Raw genomic sequence first — 24,685 nt, forward strand, 5'->3', positions numbered from 1 at the left:
CAGAGAAATCTATAGGGCAAGGTGGGAAACCTCTGTTAAATGTGTGTGACCTTTGAGCCCTCGGACGGCATTACATGAGAAGCCGTCATGCTACTGTGTTAAATACAGCCACATGTGCTCTGGAGCTCAAACTGTTGTCACTTAACACAGTCCATCGCTGCATCAAGACATGCAACTTGAATCTCTCTATACATCTGTTAAATGCAGAAATGACATTCTCATCACAGATGATCCGAAACACAGTGAAAATGTATGACCCATCATGAAAAGAAGAATCGGACAATGACGACCACAGTTCCTCAATTCCCAAACATTTGAAAAGTGTAATTAAAAGGGAAGGTGATGTGACAGTGGTAAAGATGCCTCTGTCCCAACTTTTTTGGAGTGTGTTGCAGCCATCAAAATCCAAATTTCATTATACACTCACCTAAAGGATTATTAGGAACACCATACTAATACTGTGTTTGACCCCCTTTCGCCTTCAGAACTGCCTTAATTCTACGTGGCATTGATTCAACAAGGTGCTGAAAGCATTCTTTAGAAATGTTGGCCCATATTGATAGGATAGCATCTTGCAGTTGATGGAGATTTGTGGGATGCACATCCAGGGCACGAAGCTCCCGTTCCACCACATCCCAAAGATGCTCTATTGGGTTGAGATCTGGTGACTGTGGGGGCCATTTTAGTACAGTGAACTCATTGTCATGTTCAAGAAGCCAACTTGAAATGATTCAGGCTTTGTAACATGGTGCATTATCCTGCTGGAAGTAGCCATCAGAGGATGGGTACATGGTGGTCATAAAGGGATGGACATGGTCAGAAACAATGCTCAGGTAGGCCGTGGCATTTAAACGATGCCCAATTGGCACTAAGGGGCCTAAAGTGTGCCAAGAAAACATCCCCCACACCATTACACCACCACCACCAGCCTGCACAGTGGTAACAAGGCATGATGGATCCATGTGCAACATTTTTCCAGTCTTCAACTGTCCAATTTTGGTGAGCTTGTGCAAATTGTAGCCTCTTTTTCCTATTTGTAGTGGAGATGATTGGTACCCGGTGGGGTCTTCTGCTGTTGTAGCCCATCCGCCTCAAGGTTGTGTGTGTTGTGGCTTCACAAATGCTTTGCTGCATACCTCGGTTGTAACGAGTGGTTATTTCAGTCAAAGTTGCTCTTCTATCAGCTTGAATCAGTCGACCCATTCTCCTCTGACCTCTAGCATCAACAAGGCATTTTCGCCCACAGGACTGCCGCATACTGGATGTTTTTCCCTTTTCACACCATTCTTTGTAAACCCTAGAAATGGTTGTGCGTGAAAATCCCAGTAACTGAGCAGATTGTGAAATACTCAGACCGGCCCGTCTGGCACCAACAACCATGCCACGCTCAAAATTGCTTAAATCACCTTTCTTTCCCATTCTGACATTCAGTTTGGAGTTCAGGAGATTGTCTTGACCAGGACCACACCCCTAAATGCATTGAAGCAACTGCCATGTGATTGGTTGATTAGATAATTGCATTAATGAGAAATTGAACAGGTGTTCCTAATAATACTTTAGGTGAGTGTATTTACAAAATACACTTAAGTTAGTCAGTAAAAACTCTAGTGAGTTTAAAAAAGGTTAGAGAGAATCAACAAATCACAGATTCTTGATTTTATTTCATTTTACAAAATGTCCCAACTTTTCTCAATTTGGGGTTGCATGACTGATGTGAAGCCAACAGGTAAGAACCACGTGGTTACTTAGCAACAGAAGAAAAGATTAGGTTGCTAAGAGACAGCCGTGGTACTCAACAGTCGGTTGATAAAGAAGAGTGTACATTTTCAGATAGCAATGACGATGAGCAATCATTTGAGTCACTCAAATAAACAAGCCGTTGAGAGGGGGGTGACGATTGCTGTGGATCAGGTATTGATTTCAAGGTAATATTCGATGTGTTTAAGTGCTGCATGTCAGTGATGAGGTTTCCTAACGCATGCTCTTCACACGCGTGCTGGTATTTACTCTCTGGTATTTACCGCTCATCACGCGCAGCGCATTTACGCAAGGAGACATAATGCTGCTGACAACTATGGCAAGCCACCTGAACATTTATTCTTTAAAACTAACTATTAGGGTAAGATACAGTATTGAATGTGTGTTATAATGTTGAGGGATGTTACAATCGAGAGCACGTTATTAAATAAATGTGTCCAATCGAGGCATGAGTTCATCCATCAGATATTTTAAATAACCAACAACGAGTGTAAAGAGGATTTTTGATCAGTATGGTGGATCTTCAGATGAATGCAACTCATTTCTCTATCTCTTTGATTAAACGAAACCCATCATGATTAACACAGGACTATTATATGACATGAAAGACAAATAGCTGTACAGTGTGGTTCTGTTCCTACAGCGCATGTTTGCCAAGAATGCAGACTTTGTAAGTCCTGACAAGTGTCAGTTTGGTTATAGAATGTGGTTGACACACTCGTAACAAACTAATTTATGAGCGCAATCATATTAAAGTCAGCATGAAATTAGCTTTCTCCCCCCTGTTGTAATGTATATCCATTGGGAATTGATTGGATTGATTGGTTGTGGTTTGCTATTGGTGGATCTCATGTGAGTGACAGGTTGTCCCGCCCTCACGCCAGTAAACACATCATCAGACATTAGAAGAGATGTCGCTGCAAGAAGGAGGGGAACTTATTTTGATTAAAGATTGCGAAGGCACATGAATAAAAAAATAATGATGTGCACGGATAAGTCATTTATAAAAAATACTGCAATATTCCATTTAAAAAAAAAAAAAAACAAGAAATGTCTATTTTGATGTCACTTTAAGCTCAAAATTTGGTAGTGACAACCATATTCCGGTTGTGTGAACTCAGCCTTGTCATGTTATGCCATTAGTCTGAATAGTTAGTTTTTTTATGCTTGAAAGACAGTAACTTAAATCCCTTATCTGGGTAAAATCTATTAATTAACTTCTCTTTGTTAGATATTAAGTATTTATGAGGTAATGTCCAAACTTTCTTCCAGGGAATATCACTTACAAAAACATTCCAGTCAAAAATGATGTGGCACAGAAACAGACTGCTCCTGAAACAAAACTTGTTTTTTAAAGGCACTGTTTAAATGTCTTACACGGATCCACTGAGTGACAAAAGTATGCAAAAGAAAACCCTTAAAAAACATAAGATCTCCTTGTGGCACTGCATCAGCCACCAATGCAAACTCTTTTGGAGTAACCAACAGGAATTCCTTGCTTTACAAATAACTCAGAATAATTAAAGATAAACCATTTAGATAGAAAAGTTCAGATATAAAAATGGGCTACTCCTAGAGGTGAACAAACAGAGAGATGCATTCTACACAAATTGACGTATTTACATAATCAATGTGCGTTGTTTCAGCCCTAATGTGGTTACACAAAAACTACCACTGAATCACTAAAATGAACAGTATTGATCTGGAATAAATATTCATAATTATAGGGACACTTACTAGTGATTAAGAAATAAGTACTAGTACCAAACTGATAGTTTAGAATACAAAAATGGTTCATCTGAACCTCAAATCTCATGGAAGAAATTTATAAATTATTACCAGTTCTGTCATGACAGCTCTCGGAGAGATTGGCATGGTAATGGATAAGGCAATGTTAATGTATTTGGTCTTGGCGGAATAGATCTACTACGCTGCTGCTGCTGCAGAGCAAGTACCGAGACATGCTACTGCCAATACATTCACAGACATTGCTGTTAGCATGAAAGACATGCTGGTGCTGCTGCTGCACAGGTAACATACACGATTAAACCCCTGTAGCAGATCTATACAGGTGGAGCTGGGGAAGGTGGAGGGTTTCTGAAAGCGCGCTGCAGACTGCTGTTGAGCCGCAGTGCACTGGCCGCTGATACAACAACAACCAATCAGCTGCGCTATGTAGCTGACAATGCCACCCTTACCAAATGAGTTAAGGACCTATCAGCGTGTGCCATCTAGAGTTTCATGTCAGAACTTGGTATTTACATATTATGTTAGAGTTTTGCAAAAACTACTATATAACTACTATATAAAAGTAGACCAAAGACTAGATATTTCTTGAATTAGTAGGCCTTCTAGTTGGTTTTAGTATACGTTCTAGCACGGGCGTAATTTCCTATGGGGACAGGGGGGACATGTCCCCCCCACTTTTCAAAATCCCGTTTGTGTCCCCCCCACTTTCAAATTCGTTTGTTATTATTTTTATTTTTTTCGTACACCGTCATCGCCAAGGAGGAGCAGGACACAGAGAGCCTGTGCCGATGCGCGCTGCCGCATCCAGGAACGTCGCGTCCACACTCTAAAAATAGCTCACTGAAAGTTCTAATGTGCAGGTAGCTCTCCTGACCCGTACACGACGCAACAGACAGCGCGCCAGAATCCAATTCTCTTTCGCGCTTGAACGAACAATAACACACACATTTATGCCAAAATGCCCGTTTTGTCGAGTATCCTCACAAGAACAGTCTTAAATGAGTTAAATAAAAGTCAAGAGTAGAAAATTAAATGCGTGAGATCCTCTCAGCGGCTGGTCTTAAAGTGACAGCAGCCACTAATTCTCTCTGTCAGTAAAGTTAACCAAAGATGAATCATTTTCATCGAGACATCAGTAGCGTATATTAATATCAGTGATACTGGCCTTCATTCATAAAAAGATGCTATTAAACAATTATTTAAAATATACTGTCTTAATGTTGTTTCTACATTACAGAGGAAATTGAGTTGACTTTATTTCAATTTTATTTACACACAAAACATTAATAGTGAACATTTTTGACTTTATAAAATGATTCTCTCAAGTCTTGGCAATCTATTAAACAATAAAAAAAGTCAATAAAAAAAACCCCATCTTTTTGTTATACATAGTTTAGTAGCCTACTATTCTTTTTGGCAGAATTTATCATTATAATCAACTTAATTATTTTCAAAATTATTATTATTAATTATTTTGTATCATAGTCCCTAAATGCGGGAAATGGGATTCAAATCGAAACATTTTTCCCCCATTTTGTGTCCCCCCCACTTTTCAAACCAAAGTTACACCCTTGCGTTCTAGTAGGCTATAATGAATAATTCAGTAGTGAAATTGAAATAGAGTCACTAATGGATAACTCACTAGCATAATGCAAAAGAGAGAAGCATTAGTAACACAGTAATCTAGTTTTAAGGAATAAATGTTAAAAAGGCTTGCCATAGACAAAGCAGAGCTCTCCGCTTTTTTTCCAAATTCAATTAACCTGTGACGCTGACCCGGTGAGGCGCGAGGGCTCAACGCGGTCCACCACTCTGATTTTACGCGCAAGCGTTGATTTATCTGTCTGTTAACAACACGGTCGAACATGCGCGCGCCGTGCAGTGCGCGAGGTCTACATGACGCGGGAAGAACAGGATATTCCTCCAGGACAGTTTGAGGGTTACTTCTGCACCTGAATGCGACCAGAGAGTAAGAACGCGAAGAGAACGATCGAGCAGGTGTTCAGCCGCCCGAACCTCACGAAGAATGCAACTTCTCACCTGTACATAAGGTAAGTCTCGCTGTTGTGCGCGCGATACGCTTGCACCGACAGTCGCGCGCTTCAAATCTAAAAAGCTTTATGAGAATGATAAACTGTCATGCGTTCTAAATATATATATATATATAGTACGGTTTGCGCTTTTATATATATATATATAGCCTATATATAATGTGTGTATGTATATATATATATATATATATATATATATATATATATATATATATAATAAGTAAATGAACAAGTAAATGACACGTGTGTCTTTATTCTATTGGATGCAGAGAATCCATTACATAAGCATTGTGTCGTATTATTAGTCTTATCACTTAGATTGAAACTGAGAAGATTCATAGTAAACTATTGGATAGCGTCATGCATCCTGTCCCCTGCTGCCCGTGTCTTTTGCCTATGTGTGGCAATTTCTATTAATATCTATGCTCCATTTAAATCATCGTGACCCCATTTTAGTGCTTTATATCATAAACACATTGTTATATTTAATGGAATTATCAGATTATGATATATAAACACAATAGATGCTTAATTACTACAAAAAATATTGACATATTGTCAAAGGTTGCACATGTGGAATTAAATAATGAGCCCGATTTGATTTGAATATTGATATTTTTTTATATATATTTTTTTTTTACTCATTTATTAATATTCTCTTATTTAAATGTGTTTTTGTGTCAGTTTATGTGAAGTGAATGATATCAATTGAGTATTCTCTCTTTAGTTGAGTTGGGCTCTTGTTTGTCATTTTCATCTCTCTCCTGTTTCTCTTTCTGCAGGGACTGCTGGCCTATGAATGGGACTGTGCTGTGGCCTCCACTGCTTTCTGCGCTTCAGTCAGGACTATGCGCTGCCCATGTGCCCCTCTGAATGCACTGGCCAGCTGTTTGCGAGAGCAGGGAGGGTGGGGCGGCCCACCGGGGGCGAGGCGGAAACAGGGCGATGTCCCCTCAGTTTCGGATCGCAGTGCTGGGAGCTCAGGGGGTGGGCAAGACGGCCATTGTGAAGCGCTTTCTTCATAATGACTACAGTGAGGTGGCGGTGTCCAGTAAGACACGGCGGGTGCATCTCTCTGCCGCAGTGCTCAATGGTCATGTGCATGACCTTCAGATCACAGATTACCCAGCCATCAGCAGCTTTCCTGGCAGCTCTCTGCAGGTACGGTACCCAACATACCACAAAATATGACTCTGACCTGACCTTGTGTCTGGACAAAGTTTAGCACATTTAGAAAAAGCACATTTGAGGTACCCAAACAAGGGCGTAGGTTTGATTTTGACACTGGTGGGAACGTAAAAGCAGCAAAGAAAAAACTTTATTCATGGACAGTAAGGTTTTTAGTCTATATTGACTATAATAAAGGCAATGACGACAAGGAGGCGGTTACTCTGACCATAGTGTCATTGTCTACATCTCTCATCAGCATCAGAGTACATAATGTATACGTAATGCTCTATAATATATAAAGCACTTAAAGCGTTAGTTCACCCAAAAATTCTGTCATTAATTACTCACCCTTGTGTTGTTCCTAACCCGTAAGACTTTTGTTCAACTTTGAAACACATATGAAGATCTTTTTAATGAAATCTGAGAGCTTTCTGTCCCTCCATTGACAGTCTACGCAACTACCATTTTCAAGGCCCAGAAAGGTAGTAAAGACATCATTACAGTAATCCATGTGACTCCAGTGGAGTGTTAACCTCAGTTTTATGAAGAGATACATATTTGTTGCAATGAAACACTTAAAGGGATAGTTCACTTTGAAATTAAATTTTGGTATGTTTTAGCTTACCTCAAGGGCATCCAAGATGTAGGTGTCTTTTTTTCCGCAGTAGTTTAAATTTTGATATTTTTAGGTCAAACCGTTCTTGTCTGTCAGTCGTATAATGCAGGTCTATGGTAACCCCCTCAAAGAGCATGCACAGAGTCCAAATTAAAACAATTCCCCATCGTCCAAATTAAACAATTCCCCATCGTAAGTACACATTGATGGCCTAAGACACGAAACGAGCGGTTTGTGTGAGAAAACGAACAGTATTTATATCGTTTTTAGCTCTTATACACAGCCACGTCCAAGTGATCTGAGGGCGCGCGTGCATCCTGGTGTGTGACGTGTACGCAGACTGGTGCATAGATATATACACTAGATGTTGCCTTGTCTACGGCAGTTCATTGGAACGAATGTCTTTAAGGCGACATCTAGTGTTTATATCTATGCACCAGTCTGCGCACACGTCACACACCAGGAAGCGCCCGCGCCCTCAGATCATTTGGACGTGGCTGTTTATAAGAGCTAAAAAACGATATAAATACTGTTCGTTTTCTCACACAAACTGCTCGTTTCGTGTCTTAGGCCATCAATGTGTACTTACGATGGGGAATTGTTTAATTTGGACGATGGGGAATTGTTTTAATTTGGACTCTGTGCATGCTCTTTGAGATAGTGACCATAGACCTGCATTAAATGACTGACAGACAAGAACGGTTTGACCTAAAAATATCAAAATTGAAACTACTGCGGAAAAAAAGACACCTACATCTTGATTGCCCTTGAGGTAAGCTAAAACATACCAAAATTTTATTTCAAAGTGAACTATCCCTTTAATTTACTCATACATTAATGTAATATCCATGCAAAATTTACATTATATAAAAGTTGCATGGTATACAATTATGAGATATTCGGATCTGCAACAGTCTCCGAGGGTGATTGAGGTTTATGAAGGGCCAATTAAACAGAATATTTTCAGTGTTTTGAGATGGGCTCTGAGTTTATGCACAGTAAGAGCGTTAGTATTGCAGATTGGTTTATAATGAACCAGTAACCTGAGAGCTCATGGTTCTGCGTAACACTTGTGATTTCAGACAGCTTGAAAGGATAAAAGAGCCACTTGAGCAGCAAAAGGCCTTTTGTCTCAGCTCACTGTTCTTTCTCAATGCTGTCACAATGATTCAGTGCTCGAATTAGTGACAATGGGAAGAGAGGATTCTTTCATAACTTTACATTTATAATTATATTCTCAATTGGAGTTTAATGTCAGAGAGCTAGAGGTTACCTTGAATTATCATTACTTAGGGCCGTTTACACCTGGTATTAAGGTGCGTTTGGTCGATAGGATCACAAGCGGACGACACTAAACACAGGTGTAAACGAGGTCTAAAGCGTTTTGAGCTTGTCCTCTTTTAACCACTTCCAGAGGTAGTAGAAAACACATTAGATTTAAAGGTCCCCTATTATACAAAATTCACTTTTGCATGCTGTTTGGACATAAATGTGTGTTGGCAGTGTGTGTACACAACCACCCAATAGTGATAAAAATCCACTCACTCCTTTTTTATTAATCCCCATAAATCATCAGCAGTGTCTCTCAACGACCTGTTTTCAGAATGCTGTTTTAGTGACGTCACTAAGCACAGGCCCCGCCCACGAGTGTTGACAGACACTGCCGTTCTAACATAGACCCGCCCTGATCGAGTTCACTGCTGCTGCACTGACGAGAATGTCTCCCAAGCGTTGTAGGTGTTGTGTGGCTGGATGTATTAATCCACATAGCTCTTTCTCTATTTACTCCCAAAATCTGAGGAAGCCGCTGAAGACGAGGTGGAATTATTTTGTTTTCAAAGAAAATGCTCCCTCAACTCTACCGAAATTCGTTTATGTACTTGCGCACTTCTTATAACTTACTGTGTTTACTCAGCTCTTACGGTGATTTTCTGAAGTAAAACTGATGCTTCATCTATTGTGTGATGTACAATAAACTTTATTAAACTCATCAGTATATGTTTGATCATCATTCAGACAGCAGACTTGTAGGCTATTAATAATGGATACATACGAGCAGATGACAAATACGTTATAATAACCGTAATTAAACTACTAAACTATACCTGTTTCATCTCTATACACTCTGACTCTGTAGGCATTATTGTCCAACTCGAAATGAACACCGTTACTGAGAGTTTCTGATATTATCATCATTCCGTGAGATGAGATTGTCCTGAGAGACTGAGCGCGAGCTCATGAAGCTCCGCCCCCTGTGCCGTGCAGCAGCAGCTCATTTGCATTTAAAGGGCACACACTAAAACAGCGCGTTTTTCTGAGCCCCAAAAAATGACAATTTAAACATGCTGTAAAAAATGATCTGTTGGGTATTTTGAGCTGAACTTCACATACACACTCTAGGGACATCAGAGACTTATTTTACATCTTGTGAAAAGGGGCATAATAGGGGACCTTTAAACTTTGTCGTCTGAAAACCCAAGTTTGGTTTGAAGACGAAAAACATACAAGCACAATGTTCTCTCACCATTCCTGATTTCGAACACACACTCTCAGCGTTCGGCTGGTCTTGTGGCTGTCAGAGCTGAAACAAAAGCTGATGCTCTCCGTATGTTTTTCCGTCGTCTCTGTGCGTGTTCATATGTTAATTGGGCGAGGTTATTTCGTCCATTAGATCAAAAGATCTGAAAAAACCCTACATTTACCAGCCCATAGATCCTCCCCTCGAAGAAATCAGGACAGAAGTGGTTAAAAGTGGACAAAAGAGACCAGGTGTCAACGGGAATGTGTCTCCCTCGTCTACTTGCGATCCGATCTAACAAAACTCATCTTAAAGGTCCTGTTCTTCGTGATCCCATGTTTCAAACTTTAGTTAGTGTGTAATGTTGTTGTTAGAGTATAAATAATATCTGTAAAATTATAAAGCTCAAAGTTCAATGCCAAGCGAGATATTTTATTTAACAGAAGTTGACTACATCGAACGGCCCGTTTGGACTACATCCCTCTACTTCCTTCTTTAATGACGTCAGTAGAACAGTTTTTTGACTAACCTCCGCCCACAGGAATGCTCCCTCAACTCTACCGAAATTCGTTTATGTACTTGCGCACTTCTAATAACTTACTGTGTTTACTCAGCTCTTACGGTGATTTTCTGAAGTAAAACTGACGCTTTTTGTGTGATGTACAATAAACTTTATTAAACTCAGCAGTATATGTTTGATCATCATTCAGACAGCAGACTTGTAGGCTATTAATAAATAATGGATACATACAAGCAGATGACAAATACGTTATAATAACCGTAGTTAAACTACTAAACTATACCTGTTTCATCTCTATACAGCACTCTGACTCTGTAGGCATTATTGTCCGACTCGAACTGAACACGTTACTGAGAGTTTCTGATATTATCATCATTCCATGAGATGAAATTGTCCTGAGAGACTGTGCGAGAGCTCATGAAGCTCCGCCCCCTGTGCCGGCAGCAGCAGCTCATTTGCATTTAAAGGGCACACACTAAAACAGCGTGTTTTTCTGAGCCCCAAAAAATGACAATTTAAACATGCTGTAAAAAATGATCTGTTGGGTATTTTGAGCTGAAACTTCACATACACACTCTGGGGACATCAGAGACTTATTTTACATCTTGTGAAAAGGGGCATAATACGGGACCTTTAATACCAGGTGTAAAAGGCAACTGTTTTTCTTTCTTAAACTGCAAAAGCGAGCATTTCTCCCCAAATCCTGACTAACCACTAGATTTTATCTGAAAAAGCACCTTCCAATAAAACATAATTTGTTTTGTGGCATCAGTGTGCCTTCTATCATTCTTCACGTGGCTGATATACACAAAGAAATGGAGAGAATAAGAATAGGGAGATCATTATCCCTCTTGTTTCTGCATCAGCTGTTACACTCCTATCTGCTTCAGTTATAACTACCTCATATTAATCAGTTCAGAAAGGTTCTGAATGAATCATCTGAACATGAGTAATATGAATCTCAAGGTTCAAGAGTAAAATTGTTATGCTTTGTTTATGCGTAGTGTTATTATTTTTGTTGAGCACTTGTATTAACTCTTTAAAGCCTTACATATGAAAGGTCAGACATTTTATTTAAATGGAACAGTTTAGTGAACCAAAATTTTTTTTAATTTCTATCATATTTAATACATCAGGCTTTCTGATTGAAGTGTAAATCAGTGAGTTTGTTTTATAACAGTATAGCAGACTACTTACATAAAATGCATATAATACAATACAATAATATCAGTTGTCTCTTTATATCTCCCAATAATAGGTCTTAGTAAGATGATATTTAAATGCTTAGTTTTATGTTAAAAGCTCTTTAGTTTTTATTGCGGGGTACAAAACATTATGCAATGATGATTGAGAGATAAAGGTTCCTCAAAAGCTAGATGTATCATATTTGATTGTTTACTCAAAGATGTATGGATAATCAAGTAAACTTAAGTTACTTGAGTTCAGTAAGTGTTCATCTTATACGTACAATATAAAAGTATGTTATATTTACTTTATAAAAGTCAGTAAAGATTTCACAGCAAAAAGATACATGTACAAGGACCTGCATGTTTTTAGAATTAAAAGGCCTTTTACTTGCTAAAAAAGTATGAACTATCAATTTTTTTGCAAAAGATTGATCATGTTTATAATTTAGAGGCCTTAGAAATTTGCATATCAAATATGATACAGTAGGCTTTATAGGCTGAACTGAGCTTTGTGTTTCACATGATCAAGGTCTTGTGTTGCTAGATAATGTGCTGTATGTCTGTGCAGGAATGGTCAGATGTTTGCTGTCGAGGCATTCGGAGCGCTCATGTGTACATTCTGGTTTACGACATCTGCTGTTTCGACAGCTTTGAGTATGTCAAAAGCATGCGGCAGCAGATCTTAGAGACCAGGTACGTGATGGGAATATTTGCTTAATTCTCTTTTTATTCCTTCACACCTTTACATCTTTGCCCCCTTCTCTCTTCCCGTTATCTGCTTACACCTGAATTCTCTCTATTTTTTTGTCCATTCCCAGTTTTTTCTGCTCTGCTTTATCTCCTGCATGTTTCTCAACCCTTCGTTTCTTCAGTGTTCTGTAATTACGCTCAAAAGCCGAGACCCTTCTGTAATCATGGGCTGCCAGCACACTGGGTCATTTCTTCATCATTAGGATCCAAATCAAAAGAAATGCCTTCTTTTCCCATCTGCTGATTGCAAAGGTCATCTTCAAAAGCCAATTCAAAAACCTCAGAGACTTTTTTCTTCGTACCCTGAGCAGGTTTGAGGATGAGGCCTAATTGTGGCTGTTTTTGGCTGCATACTATATCTCTTTGATATCATTCAGTGTTATTGTGGGAACGAATACCCTGCTTTTTTTAGCTCTGATGAAATAACTTAGTGTTTTATAGTCAATATACTACAATCTCTGTGGATATCTTGCACTTTCTGTGCAAATGAAATGTTGTGACATGTGAGACCAATTTGTCACACAGTGTCTTGAACCATCCAAGACCAAATGGTGTATTTATAGGAGTAAAATGAACTAATAAATTAGTTCAAATAATCATAATCAGCATTTTTATTCAGTAAAAATATCACAAAACATCATTAAAACAAGAAAAAGATATTTGTATAATAATACAGTGTTCATATTGCTCTGTGAATCCGAATAAGTTGGAAGGAAAAAAATATATGATATTATATGATATCCAATTTTTTTAAGATAAGAAATTCAAAGCAGAACTTGCAGATTTTATTTTGTACTCATACATTTTAATTGCTATTATGGTAACTTGAAATATTTGAGTAAATTAATTAATACATTTAACTTAAAATGATCATGTGAACTCAACTTGGCTAGCTTTAACTTGCTAATTCAGTGAATGCTAAATGGTAACACAATGCTTTGATTGCATTGGCAAAGGATAGCAATTTCTGAAGGATTTTGGCAATATAGCGCATTTAACATCTGTTGTCAAACCAAGCTCATGCTCCACTCATCACCCCAAAAACCACACATATCAGAAACTCTTCCAAATAATCATAGCAAAACATTAAACACTACAAAATCTCCCACTAAACATTAATTTTGCTCAAAAAACATTGTAACACTCAATTTTAGCATTTGCTCTCCCTTTCAAGTGTCATGGCAAAGCATACTGGGAAATAGAAATCTCAGACCAGTTTCAGTTAAATTTATTCAGTTAATGTCTGAATTAAAAGAAACAAGTTAAAAAACTCAAAACAATTAAACAACTTTACTTCAAGATTACTTCAAATGTGTCAATTCTGTGAACTCAAAAGAAAAAGGAAGTTCTAAATACTCATAAAAGTTAATTTGATTGAACTAATTTGTTTAATTTAAGTTTACCCTACTCAAACCAATTAATTATTGTGAGCATTAGAGTTTGTCAAAACTTACATTTTCTCAAAATGTAAAAACTGTATTATTACACAGCTCTATTTACAGTACACTCATATAAGGCAATATATACCACATAGCAAATCTCAATTAACTGATCTTGATCACAAAATGTAACTATATTATCATCCAGCTCTTTATATAAATTTGTAAGATATTAAGATATTATACATTAATCTCATGATTTTCTGTAAAGCTGCTTTGAAACAATGTGTATTGTGAAAAGCCCTATATAAATAAATTAGACTTGATATTATATTATATTATATTATATTATATTATATTATATTATATTATATTATATTATATTATATTATATTATATTATATTATATTATATTATATATTGACTTGCTTTCAGAGAATATTAATACATTTCTTTTTCTTACGCAATAGGATTTAAAATGCCATGTGTATCAAAGTAATACACATAGTAACAGTGATGCTCCATCATTATTTAAATTCAGCTCAGTCACCGATTGGCTTAAACGGTCAGTGAGGGCGTCAGCGCTGAGCCTGTCACTCACAGGCAGATTTAGCGTAATCAATGGCGTCAGCTGTCATGCTTCGCTTGCGTCAAGGCCTGAGCATTGAGACAGGCAGTTCCGGTGTCAAACATTCATGTTTTATTGATCCAGGCAGAACACAATTAAGTCACCTTGGCCCGACACTGCCTCACAGCCTCGACCGCACAATAGGAGGAGGATGAGCCAGTTCGATTCACTGATCTGATCTGCTAATAACCAACAGAAGTGGCTCGCTGTCAATCGTTCCTGTAATAAGACAGAGTCTGTTAGGGTGACGAATTACAAGAGAGACAGTAAATTAATCTTTGGTAAAACAATAGCCACCTGTCCTGATCTCAGATGTAGTTTGTATGGAGATCTGTTAACATTATTAATAGTGTCCATTTACAGTAGCTGTCCAAAACATTCAGCACCTAGACAGCATTTTTAACCCTTAAAGGGATAGTTCACCCAAAAAATTTAAATTAGCCCTTGATTTTCTGGTGTATATCACATTCTCCTTTCAGACAAATACAATCGGAGTTATAAATAAAAAAATGTCCTGGCTCTTCCAAGCCTTATAATTTGGCGAAGGTCGACTTGCGTATGCCCGTCTGCCAGAAGCTAGTTATTTTAGTCGATAAAGTTTTAAATATGGATATTTTTCTTACACGAACGCACTTCAGAAGGCCTTTATTAACCCCAGCAGAGCCGTTTCGATCACTTTTATCACGGATGGATAGGCTTAGATGGACTTACAGAAAATATACCCATTGACTCCCATTATAAGGCTTGGAAGAGTAATATAACTCCGATTGTATTCGTCTGAAAGAAGAATGTCATATACACCTAGGATGACTTGAGGGTGAGTAAATCATGGGCTAATTTTTATGTTGGGGGGGGGCTATCCCTTTAAATGCATGAATGTTTCGCGAATCAATTACATACTCGGGTCTTCAACGACTCAGATCTATATCTAACGGATGGATCTCTAACTGTAATAGTATAAAACTCTCCTGATATTTCAGTAACAATTACAAAACAATAAAATAAAGTATATTTTGTTACCTTTTGGTACTTGGAAGGGTTCAATTTGAGCAGATGTTTTTTTACCATCATCACTGTACTAGTCAGAGCTTATTTCCTCAGTGCATTCAACATCTGACCTACAATTGAGATTTAAATCTCGCAAATTCGCAATTCCTACTCGCAATTGTGACTTTAAATCTCGCAATTCTGATTTTTGATTCTTTTGATTCTTTTATGTGGGTGTAGTTGCGAGAAAAAGTCAGAACTGGGAGATAAAAAAAGTCCCGATTACCTTTATCTTTTATTCCGTTTGGAAACAAGCTTCCATATGTTAGTCCCCAATGGTAGTTAATGTTATAGTCCCTGCCTTTCAGTCCGATCATGTCCGAGATTGAAGCACAACTCATGTCGGATTTAGCTCAGCAATCCAGACTGACAGTCAAAACACATAAATATTAATGACTAAATGAATGAATCAGAGAATAGATAGAGTTAGTGAATGAATGATGAATGAATGCGGTAATAAATGAATTCTGTTTGCGGAGGGTCTCTGCTGTGTTTGAGAATGACATGATTGTGTCAGGGATCAGAGACCAGAGCCGTCACACACGATGACTGATGGACAATGCTGGTGGTTTCTGTCAATTCAAGACCCAGAGTTACGCGGTGACTGACAGTACGGGGTCTGAGGAGGTTTGGGGCTAATTGTGTTTACGCCACAATCTTCTTATCAGTACACAGACACACGTCAGACATGAGATCAGCTCTGAATGATTGAGTTTTGAAATGACTCCACATCAGAACTGCATCTTTCCATTCGCAGTATTTTCCACAGCAGAAGTCTATTTTTGGCTTTCCTTCCCAGTACAGTCCGGTGCAGCGCTGTGGAAAGCCTCTGTGAGGTGAAACAATTGGAAATCTATTTGTCTTTTTTCAGAGCTGTCAGAGGCACAGGTCATCTTGAACAGAGATAAGTGTGGAGACATATAAGCTGCTCTCCGGGATGTGTGCTCTCTGTTGGAGACAGGACGAGAGGTTGATAGAACAGCCGACTCTTGACAGCCTGTCACGCACTGAACCTGTTTGCACACGCAACACATACGAGAGGCTGCTAGACACCAACAGCCCGAAAATCCTCTCTCTGACTAATAGACCTTAGTCAGGGTAGCGCCATTTTATTTTTATTTGACAGGAATGAAAACAACAAGCATGTGAGGGATAGAGCACGTATAGTAGTGCGTTCAATGGATTGTACTGTTGTTTTGCTAGGTTTTTTTTCCTACTCAAGTATTAGCTTCATATTCCCCTGTATCATACCCTGTACCCTGTTACATTTCAAAATATTAGATTTCTTTAACTATTATTTCATATGTCAAACATTACAGGGTTAAAGGGGTCATATAATGCCATTTTTGTACAAGCTAATATGATTCTTTAGGGTCTAAATTAAAAGTTTGTAATATACTTTAATTAAAAATTCTCATTAGTATTGTAAGAAAACACTCATTTCTGTTTTCAGCACGCTGTTTAAGTGCATGTGTCTTTAAATGATAATGAGCTTTGCTCACCCCGCCCCTCTGTTCTGTGCGTACACCGTTTTTAATAATAACACAATAACCATAATGCGTTGTTCATTATAAACGTGGGATTATGAATTATATCGAGAACGTCGTACATAGAAAACATGCCGTAATGTACCCTGAGTGTAAACCGCATTCATCGTGATGCGTGCTAGCAATTTGCAAAGATTAATATAAAGGTTAATAAAACGTTACACTCACTCACTTCTTCTGGAGGTTCAGCAGGAACACGAATAGTTGGTACCGATCCTTTTTTCAGGAGCAGCTTTTAGCAAAAACAGCTTTATACTGACCTCATTTGTAAAGTCTGGTGTGTGAAATGATTCGCGCAAACATGAAAGCATTGACGTTGATCGTGGGGAATATTCCCTTCGAAAACAAACTCAGCCACTGCGTCTTCAGCGGTTCGGATTTAGGAACATCAAAATGACTCCTGTGTTCCTTATTACACCCAAGAACACCACAATCTCTTAGACGCCATTCTGCTCATAGACAGTGCTCCAGCTATCAACAATGACGCGCGGGCTATGATTGACAGCTCGCTCACGAGCGAGGGCGGGTCTGTGTTGAAACGCTGCTGTCAATCAACAATCGTGGGAGGGGCGTCGATTTTGTGATGTCACAAAATCGAACGGCTTGATTTGAGATGGGGGAAAACATATAAGGAGATTTAAAAAAAAAACACTGGATGGATTTTTATCATTTTATGATGGTTGTGTACAGGCACTGCCAACACACATTTCAGTACAATCAACTTGTAAAAGTGCATGTACCATTATATGACCCCTTTAAGTATAGTTTTTTTAATACTTCCTACTCTGGCGTGATTAAATGATTTCTGCACTTTCAGTCGGCTGAAGATTAATAGAATTCCATGAGAAGTCATTATTAGGAATGTTAAAATGAATAATTTTTTTGTCTGTGCATCATCCACATCTTTCAAAACCCATTAAAGATGTTTAATATTTCAGTGTTGTGATGTGAGATCATTATCTGCATCTATGAAGTGACCTCTTAATCTACAATTTGCCTAATTTCTCTCCAAACAAGCCATGCGTGATATACAAAAAAACAATCACAGAATACCAATAGGTAGGCTACTATATTTTGAAAGAAAGAATGAGGGAAAAATGACATGCCAGTTTTGCCATATTATTAATCTTTTTAACGCCTATCTTGCAGAGGAAGACGTGTGATAAACAAGCTTAATGTTTAGTTTCATCTTCAAGGTAACAACAATACAATTTTATTTGAAAATGACTTTCAGTTTGATAAAGGTACCAAGGCTTTTTTTCTACAAAGATGGAAAAAGGGCTTTTATCTACATGAATGGCGCTGTTTAGAATGTTGCCATGGATTTACACTAATATGTATGTTGATGCATAAAATTCCACTTTGGCTGTTTACACCTGGTATAGAGCTGGTAAGTCCCGCCCCTTCCGTAAAACCCCGCTGGACCTCAAAGTTAAAAAACCGTCAATGCAAGTGAATGGGAGAAAATAATTATTTTCTGTTCCCGTTTGAATTGTGCCATGAATGTGAACGTATGTTGTCTGTGAATTTTTTATATAACTTTTCATGTTACGAGTTTGACAGTATATGGTATGATTCTTCGGCTAGCAGTTGTGGAAAAGACATAACGAGAAAGACTACATGTCGCCTACTGTATGTGACGTCACCCCATAAAGTTGACTTACCCGTGGTTTTCGCCAACCTCAACGATTTTGTCCTCTCCCTGAAAGAAGGCGGTGAAGTGCACCAAAGACACAGCCATGTTTAGCGGGATCCTCGAGCTAGTGTCCGTGTGTGAGTGGTGTTGACGTTTCAAACGCGTCGAAAGCAGTGAAGAGTTGTAGTCCACAAAGTGCTCTCACACAAAGTCTAACCGTATCAAACTTCTACCCGCTAAATTGTATTATTCTTTACACGAAAAGTTATATAAAAAATTCACAGACAACATATGTTCACATTCATGGCACAATTCAAACGGGACCAGAAAATAATTATTTTCTCCCATTCACTTGCATTGACGATTTTTCAACTTTGAGGTCCAGCGGGGTTTTGCGGAAGAGGCGGGACTTACCAGCTCTATTAAGATGCATTTCAGTTGATCAAATCACGAGTGGACGGCACTAAATAGAGAAGGGTCTGACTGCAGAGCCGCAGAGCCACAGTTTCACCCCAGCAGTTTTACCCCGCTCATGCGCAGTTTTGGTTTATATTGATATTCAAATATATTAAAAAAGACCTAAATTTTTGTGAATTGGTGAATTTCGTGGCCACGAATTAATAATACCTCAGCAGGTTATACTAATTTGTTCCCTCGTTTTACTATATTGTGGCCACGTTGTAATTCGTTAAATCAAAATGAGGGAGGGAATTAGTTGAACGTGTCCACGATTTATTAAAACGAGGGAACAAATAAGTCAGGGCGCATAAAAGAACAAGCAGAGAGAGGATATTTTTTTCCCAGGATGGTAGGGGAAGACTCATGAATATTCATTACCCCTAACCCCACCCCTAAACCTACCCATCACTGGGGTCTATGTGATGACCTACCCCAACCCCGCCCCTAAACCTACCCGTCACTGGGGTTAAGACCAATCAGGGATGACTTTCCTAATGAATATCATGAGTATTCCCCTACCATCCTGGGGAAAAAAATATATCGCGCCCCGGACGCGCGCGCGCAGCCCGCCTAGTGCCTTCAAACAACCATAGACAACAAACAACACGAGCGCTGTATTGCTCTCTCCCTCGCGCTGTCGCGCATATAGTAAAAGGTCGGAAGACCGATTGTGTTTTATAGATTAGTAGTTTGTTCATAAAGTGTTTGGTCATAAAGAGTTTGATTAGAAGTTCAGGAAATCTGAAACTGCGCATGCGCGGGTAAAACTGCTGGGGTGAAACTGCTGGGGTAAAACTGTGGCTCTGCGGCTCTGCAGACAGATATTATTGACTAAATACAGGTGTAAACGGGGTCTGAAACTTTTTGGGTTTGTCCACTTTCGACCACTTGCAGAGGTAGTCGAAAACGCATTTGACCGGATTGCTTTCGTAGTGTAAATGCTCATGTGGTCATGTGGTCAGACCCACTCTCCGCCTGCTGACCTAATGTATAAAGATTATGGGAAGCGCAGTATAGAGACGGGATTTGAACTTTGTCGGCTGGAGACCCAAGTTTGGTTTGAAGATGAAAAACATACCAAGCACAATGTTCTCTCACCATTCCTGATTTCGAACACACACTCAGCGTTCGGCTGGTCTTACGTCTGTCAGAGCAGAAACTAAAGCTGATGCTCTCCGTATGTTTTTCCGTCGTCTCCGGTCGTGTTCATATGTAAATTGCATACTTCGTCCATTAGATCGAAATATCTGAAAAAGCCAAGTCCATACTTTTATCTATCTGGCCATAGACCCTCCTCTCTGAGAAATCAGGACAGAAGTGGTTGAAAGTGGACAGAATAGACGGATTAAAACACCAGGTGTAAACGGGAATGTGTCTCCCTCGTCTACTTGTGATCCGATCGAATAAAACACATCTCAATACCAGGTGTAAACAGGGCCTTTATCGTGGAAGCATCTAGAATAGATGGATGCGCAGAGAGCTTCAGACAACATCAAACCTTTCAGAAAGATCATTTGTAGAGATTAAAATGGTTGCATCAGTCTGGTGAAAATGCAGCCCAAATTGATCCTCTTGAAGAAGACATTCCACTTCATCAAATGCTTTATTGTATTGACACAAAGACATAAAATCACAGCAGGGTGGTTCTGTTCATTATATGCTACGTTAAATACTCTGATGTTTTCCACTGCGTGTCTTTAGTAAACCTAGAGAGTAGTTTTTTAACGCCAAGAATGTTTGCGTTGGTGTAATCTGTTAGTAATTCTGGTTCAAGTGTCATGAGGCACCGTGTCTGATTTAGTAGATCGCATATATGCAAGGTTTATCGTGGGTGTACTATTATGTTCCAAAAGAATTCAGATAACCACTTAAATTCAAATGTAATTCTATTTTGTCTAAATAAAAATGGAATAATAAAAACTGAACTAAAACCATTTTAAATGCTACAAGTAAATTTAAGCATTTTAACATTATAATGTACAGTGTGAAAAATGTATATTAATTTTGGTATTTGCTAAAAATTTATAAAATTAGATGATAACATTATCACTCACCGGCTACAAAAATTTTAAGTTACCGGCCATTCAGAACTTCTACTAGCTAAAAAAGAAAAAACAAACCTCTATGTCACAGCTTTTATATATATATATATATATATATATATATATATATATATATATATATATACATAATTGTTTACTTTTTTTGTTATCCAAAATCATCCAAATACCAAAAAATAAATAAAAAAAATTGTCACTAATATCAACAGATAATCAAAATGGTACTGTTATGTTGTGCATCCCTAGTTCAAACTCCTTAATAAATTCCACACAAAAGGTATCAGGATATCTCCCAACGTCATCACAAGTAAACAGTCGACTGGCTATTATAAGACAATTTTCTGTCAATCAACCGCAATTGCAGGAATAAATGCGGATGACCTGACATTCAAATGTTTAATTCACTTTTTAAGGCATTGTTCACAGAAATTCTGCCATCATTTCATTCCAAACCTGTGTGACTTTCTTTCTACTGTGAAACATAAAAGAAGATATTTTTCTAAAAGTTTTTGTCCAAAAAAAGGAAATCAGTGATAACCAAAACTGTTTGGAATGACTAAACCTTGTAGTATAAACTTTGGCACTTTACACTCTTAGAAGAAAAGATTCAATAACTTTAAAGGGGTCCGTCACTTCATTTATAGAATCTTTTAGGGTTTATTTTATGGATTTAGTTTTAATTTAATTAATTAATTTTGTTGTAATTTTTTATTTCAATCAATGTTATGAATTAGACAGCTCGTAAACATACTTTATCACTAGAATTTTTTTAAAGAACTCATTTAACATGAAAGTATTATGTAGTCATTTAAGACATTTCTCCTTATATAGAACCTTTTTGGCATACAATTTTTTTTTTTTTTTATTGAGTCAAGAATCCAAGAGTTATTTTTGTAGTGGATAATGTTCTTCACACCTTTTACTTGAAAGTTTTTTTGGGGGAACCAAAAATGGTTTGTCTATGGTGGAATATAATAAGATTTGACCCATTTTGTTTGTGTAGAATTGTTTTTGCATTCTGTATTTACAGTGGTTGTGTCTGTGTGTCTTTCCACAGAGTCATGGGCTCTGGGGAGACGCCCATTCTAATAGTGGGCAACAAGCGTGATCTGCAGCGAGGCCGCGTCGTCCCCCGACACAGCGTATCTGACTTAGTCCGAAAGAGCTGGAAGTGTGGATACGTGGAGTGCTCTGCCAAGTTCAACTGGCACGTTTTACTGTTGTTCGGAGAGGCTCTCCGCAGCATGGGTTGTGCCCGCTGCAAACACGTCCATGCCACTATCCGTTTCCAGCGAGCGCTCAGAAGGGAGCGATGCGTCCTAATGTGAGGACTTCTGCGATGGCCATTGTAAAGCGATTTATGGGATCTGTCAGGCGATGGAAGCTCGGTGATTGTTTGGGCAGCTGGAAGAGCTGTGATAACCCTCTTGCCAAGGAACTTAACATTTGGGATTTTAACTATGGACAGACAGATGTGGTCTTAAAACAGGAAGTCCATGTTGCTTAATTACCTAAGCCTACAAATTGATGTCTCTCCTTTTGGACTGAGAGAACACAATCAACATCTCTGCCTTTTATCTTAGAAATCCAAACTGCCATAAAGCTGGTGGAAGGTGACAAAAATCAGCTTTAATGTTACATAAGTACACTTTCTGTCATTGCTTATGTTCCGGCCAGGACAGAGCATGTGACGCTCCTCTATGCTTATGAGCAGGGTTAGGTATTGTTTGAATTTCAGCGATTTCAGTTCTGATTCTGCTTATCGATTCCGGTTCTTATCTATTCCCAGTCAAACATTTAGATATCAAACATATTTATTCTGTATAAAACATTCAGCTGAATAACATAAACAAAAATCATCAGCCTAAAGAGCAACTAACTAATATAAATTTCTCTAAATGTTAAAGATAAGTATACAGTCAGTAATACAATTATAACAAATAAGCAAATTAGCAATAGCTCAAATAAATACATAGCATAGTTTTATTTTTTATAAATAAAATATAGTTATTCAGTCAAGATCAGTGAGTGATTTTCTTTTTCTTTTGTTATAGATTAACATTTATGAGACAGACTGCAGCGGGTTTATTACGCTGCTGTCACTTTAAGAGCTGCACGGATCCAATATACTGTTACACGCACGTTTTCTTTCTGAACTGTTTACGTTCACTTAAGACATAACCGACGGTTTTACGAGAATATTTTGACAATTTTGTATGTATTTGTTCGTTCAAGCGCAAGAAGACACAAAAGAGAACTATATTTGTGCACTACATGAGAGGCGGCTTTATGTGTGCGATCTAGATGTGTGCATCAAAGAAAACAGCGCACACGTGCCGAATTGAGTTCTCTTTCGCATCTTCTTGAATGATTTAAAACCACGTTAAAATGTGCACACAGGAATCGATAAGCGGAATCAAATTTTTAATTTTTAACAAGTATCCGATTCCAGATTTGGGATTGATTTTCGATTCCCAACCCCTACTAAGCTTAAAGGGATAGTTCACTTTAAAATGAAAATTCTGTCATCATATACTCACCCTCATGTTGTTTCAATCCTTTATGAATTTCTTTCCTCTGCTGAACAGAAAGGAAGATATTTAGAAGAATGTCAGTGACCAGACAGTTTCCGGTCTCATTGACTTCCATAATAAAAAATATATACTATGGAAGTCAATGGGACCAGAAACTGTCTGGTTACTGACATTCTTCTAAATATCTTCCTTTCTGGGGATTCAAACAACATGAGGGTGAGTATATGATGACAGAATTTTCATTTTAAAGTGAACTATCCCTTTAAGGATCTTCCAGTACCTGCAAGCAGAAGTGTTTCCCAGCTCAGGTGCCGTACGCTGGCACTTATAATATTCCACACAACACAAATTATACAAAAGTCTTTGTTCTTTGGACACTTTTGTGAATTTAAAGGGATAGTTCCCCCAAAAATAGCATCATTTACTCACCTCTGTGTTGTGCCAAACCTGACTGTCTTTCAATAATGTGGTGGTCGCTCTTTTCCATGCAGTTATATTGAAAGCTGAAGCTTTCAAGCTTCAAAATGGACGCAAAACACCATAAAAGTATTATAAAAGGATCCATATGGTTCTGAAATGTTCTTTTTTTGCTTTTTAGTTAATAACAAGTGGTACAGAAGTCGTATGTTACAGCATGATGCATGAAATCTTTAGCTTCCATTCATTGTAATTGCATGAAAAAGAGTGACTAGTAAATTATTAAAAGTTCTTCTTTTGAAAGCCTTGAGGATGAGTAAATAATGATAGATCTTGAACTATCCCTTTAAGGTATGTCTTGATACTGTGTCTTATCTCAAAAATGTCATTTATACCGAGGTATGAGAATTTTTCCCACTTTGAAATGCTGTAGACGCATTAAATCAAGTCACAAGGGCAAGAGGAAAATATCATTTAAATGTAAATGTGTTATAAATGTATGATCTTACATTGTGGAACCCACTTTGTCATACAGAGGCTTGGATGATGTTTGTGTCAGGCAAGTAAAAGACTAAAAATATTCCCTTCTTTAATAATTTAACCCACCACATCTCTGGCACATGTACAGACCAGCTTCTTCTACACATCCCAGTCTGATC

At 38.1% G+C, this 24,685-nt stretch overlaps 1 protein-coding gene across 1 annotated transcript; it reads left to right on the top strand.

Annotated features, from left to right (window-relative positions):
* Window positions 1-5,372: 5,372 nt before the first annotated feature.
* On the top strand, window positions 5,373-22,740 carry rasl10b (RAS like family 10 member B). The gene is made up of 4 exons (XM_081365716.1): window positions 5,373-5,558; window positions 6,341-6,719; window positions 12,138-12,262; window positions 22,133-22,740. Exons 2-4 carry the CDS (start codon window positions 6,432-6,434, stop codon window positions 22,401-22,403), a joined length of 684 nt encoding a protein of 227 aa, XP_081221842.1. The 5' UTR covers window positions 5,373-5,558; window positions 6,341-6,431; the 3' UTR covers window positions 22,404-22,740.
* Window positions 22,741-24,685: the final 1,945 nt, after the last annotated feature.

Source organism: Scardinius erythrophthalmus (assembly GCF_964197995.2).
Source record: "Scardinius erythrophthalmus genome assembly, chromosome: 5".
Lineage (NCBI taxonomy): Eukaryota > Metazoa > Chordata > Actinopteri > Cypriniformes > Leuciscidae > Scardinius > Scardinius erythrophthalmus.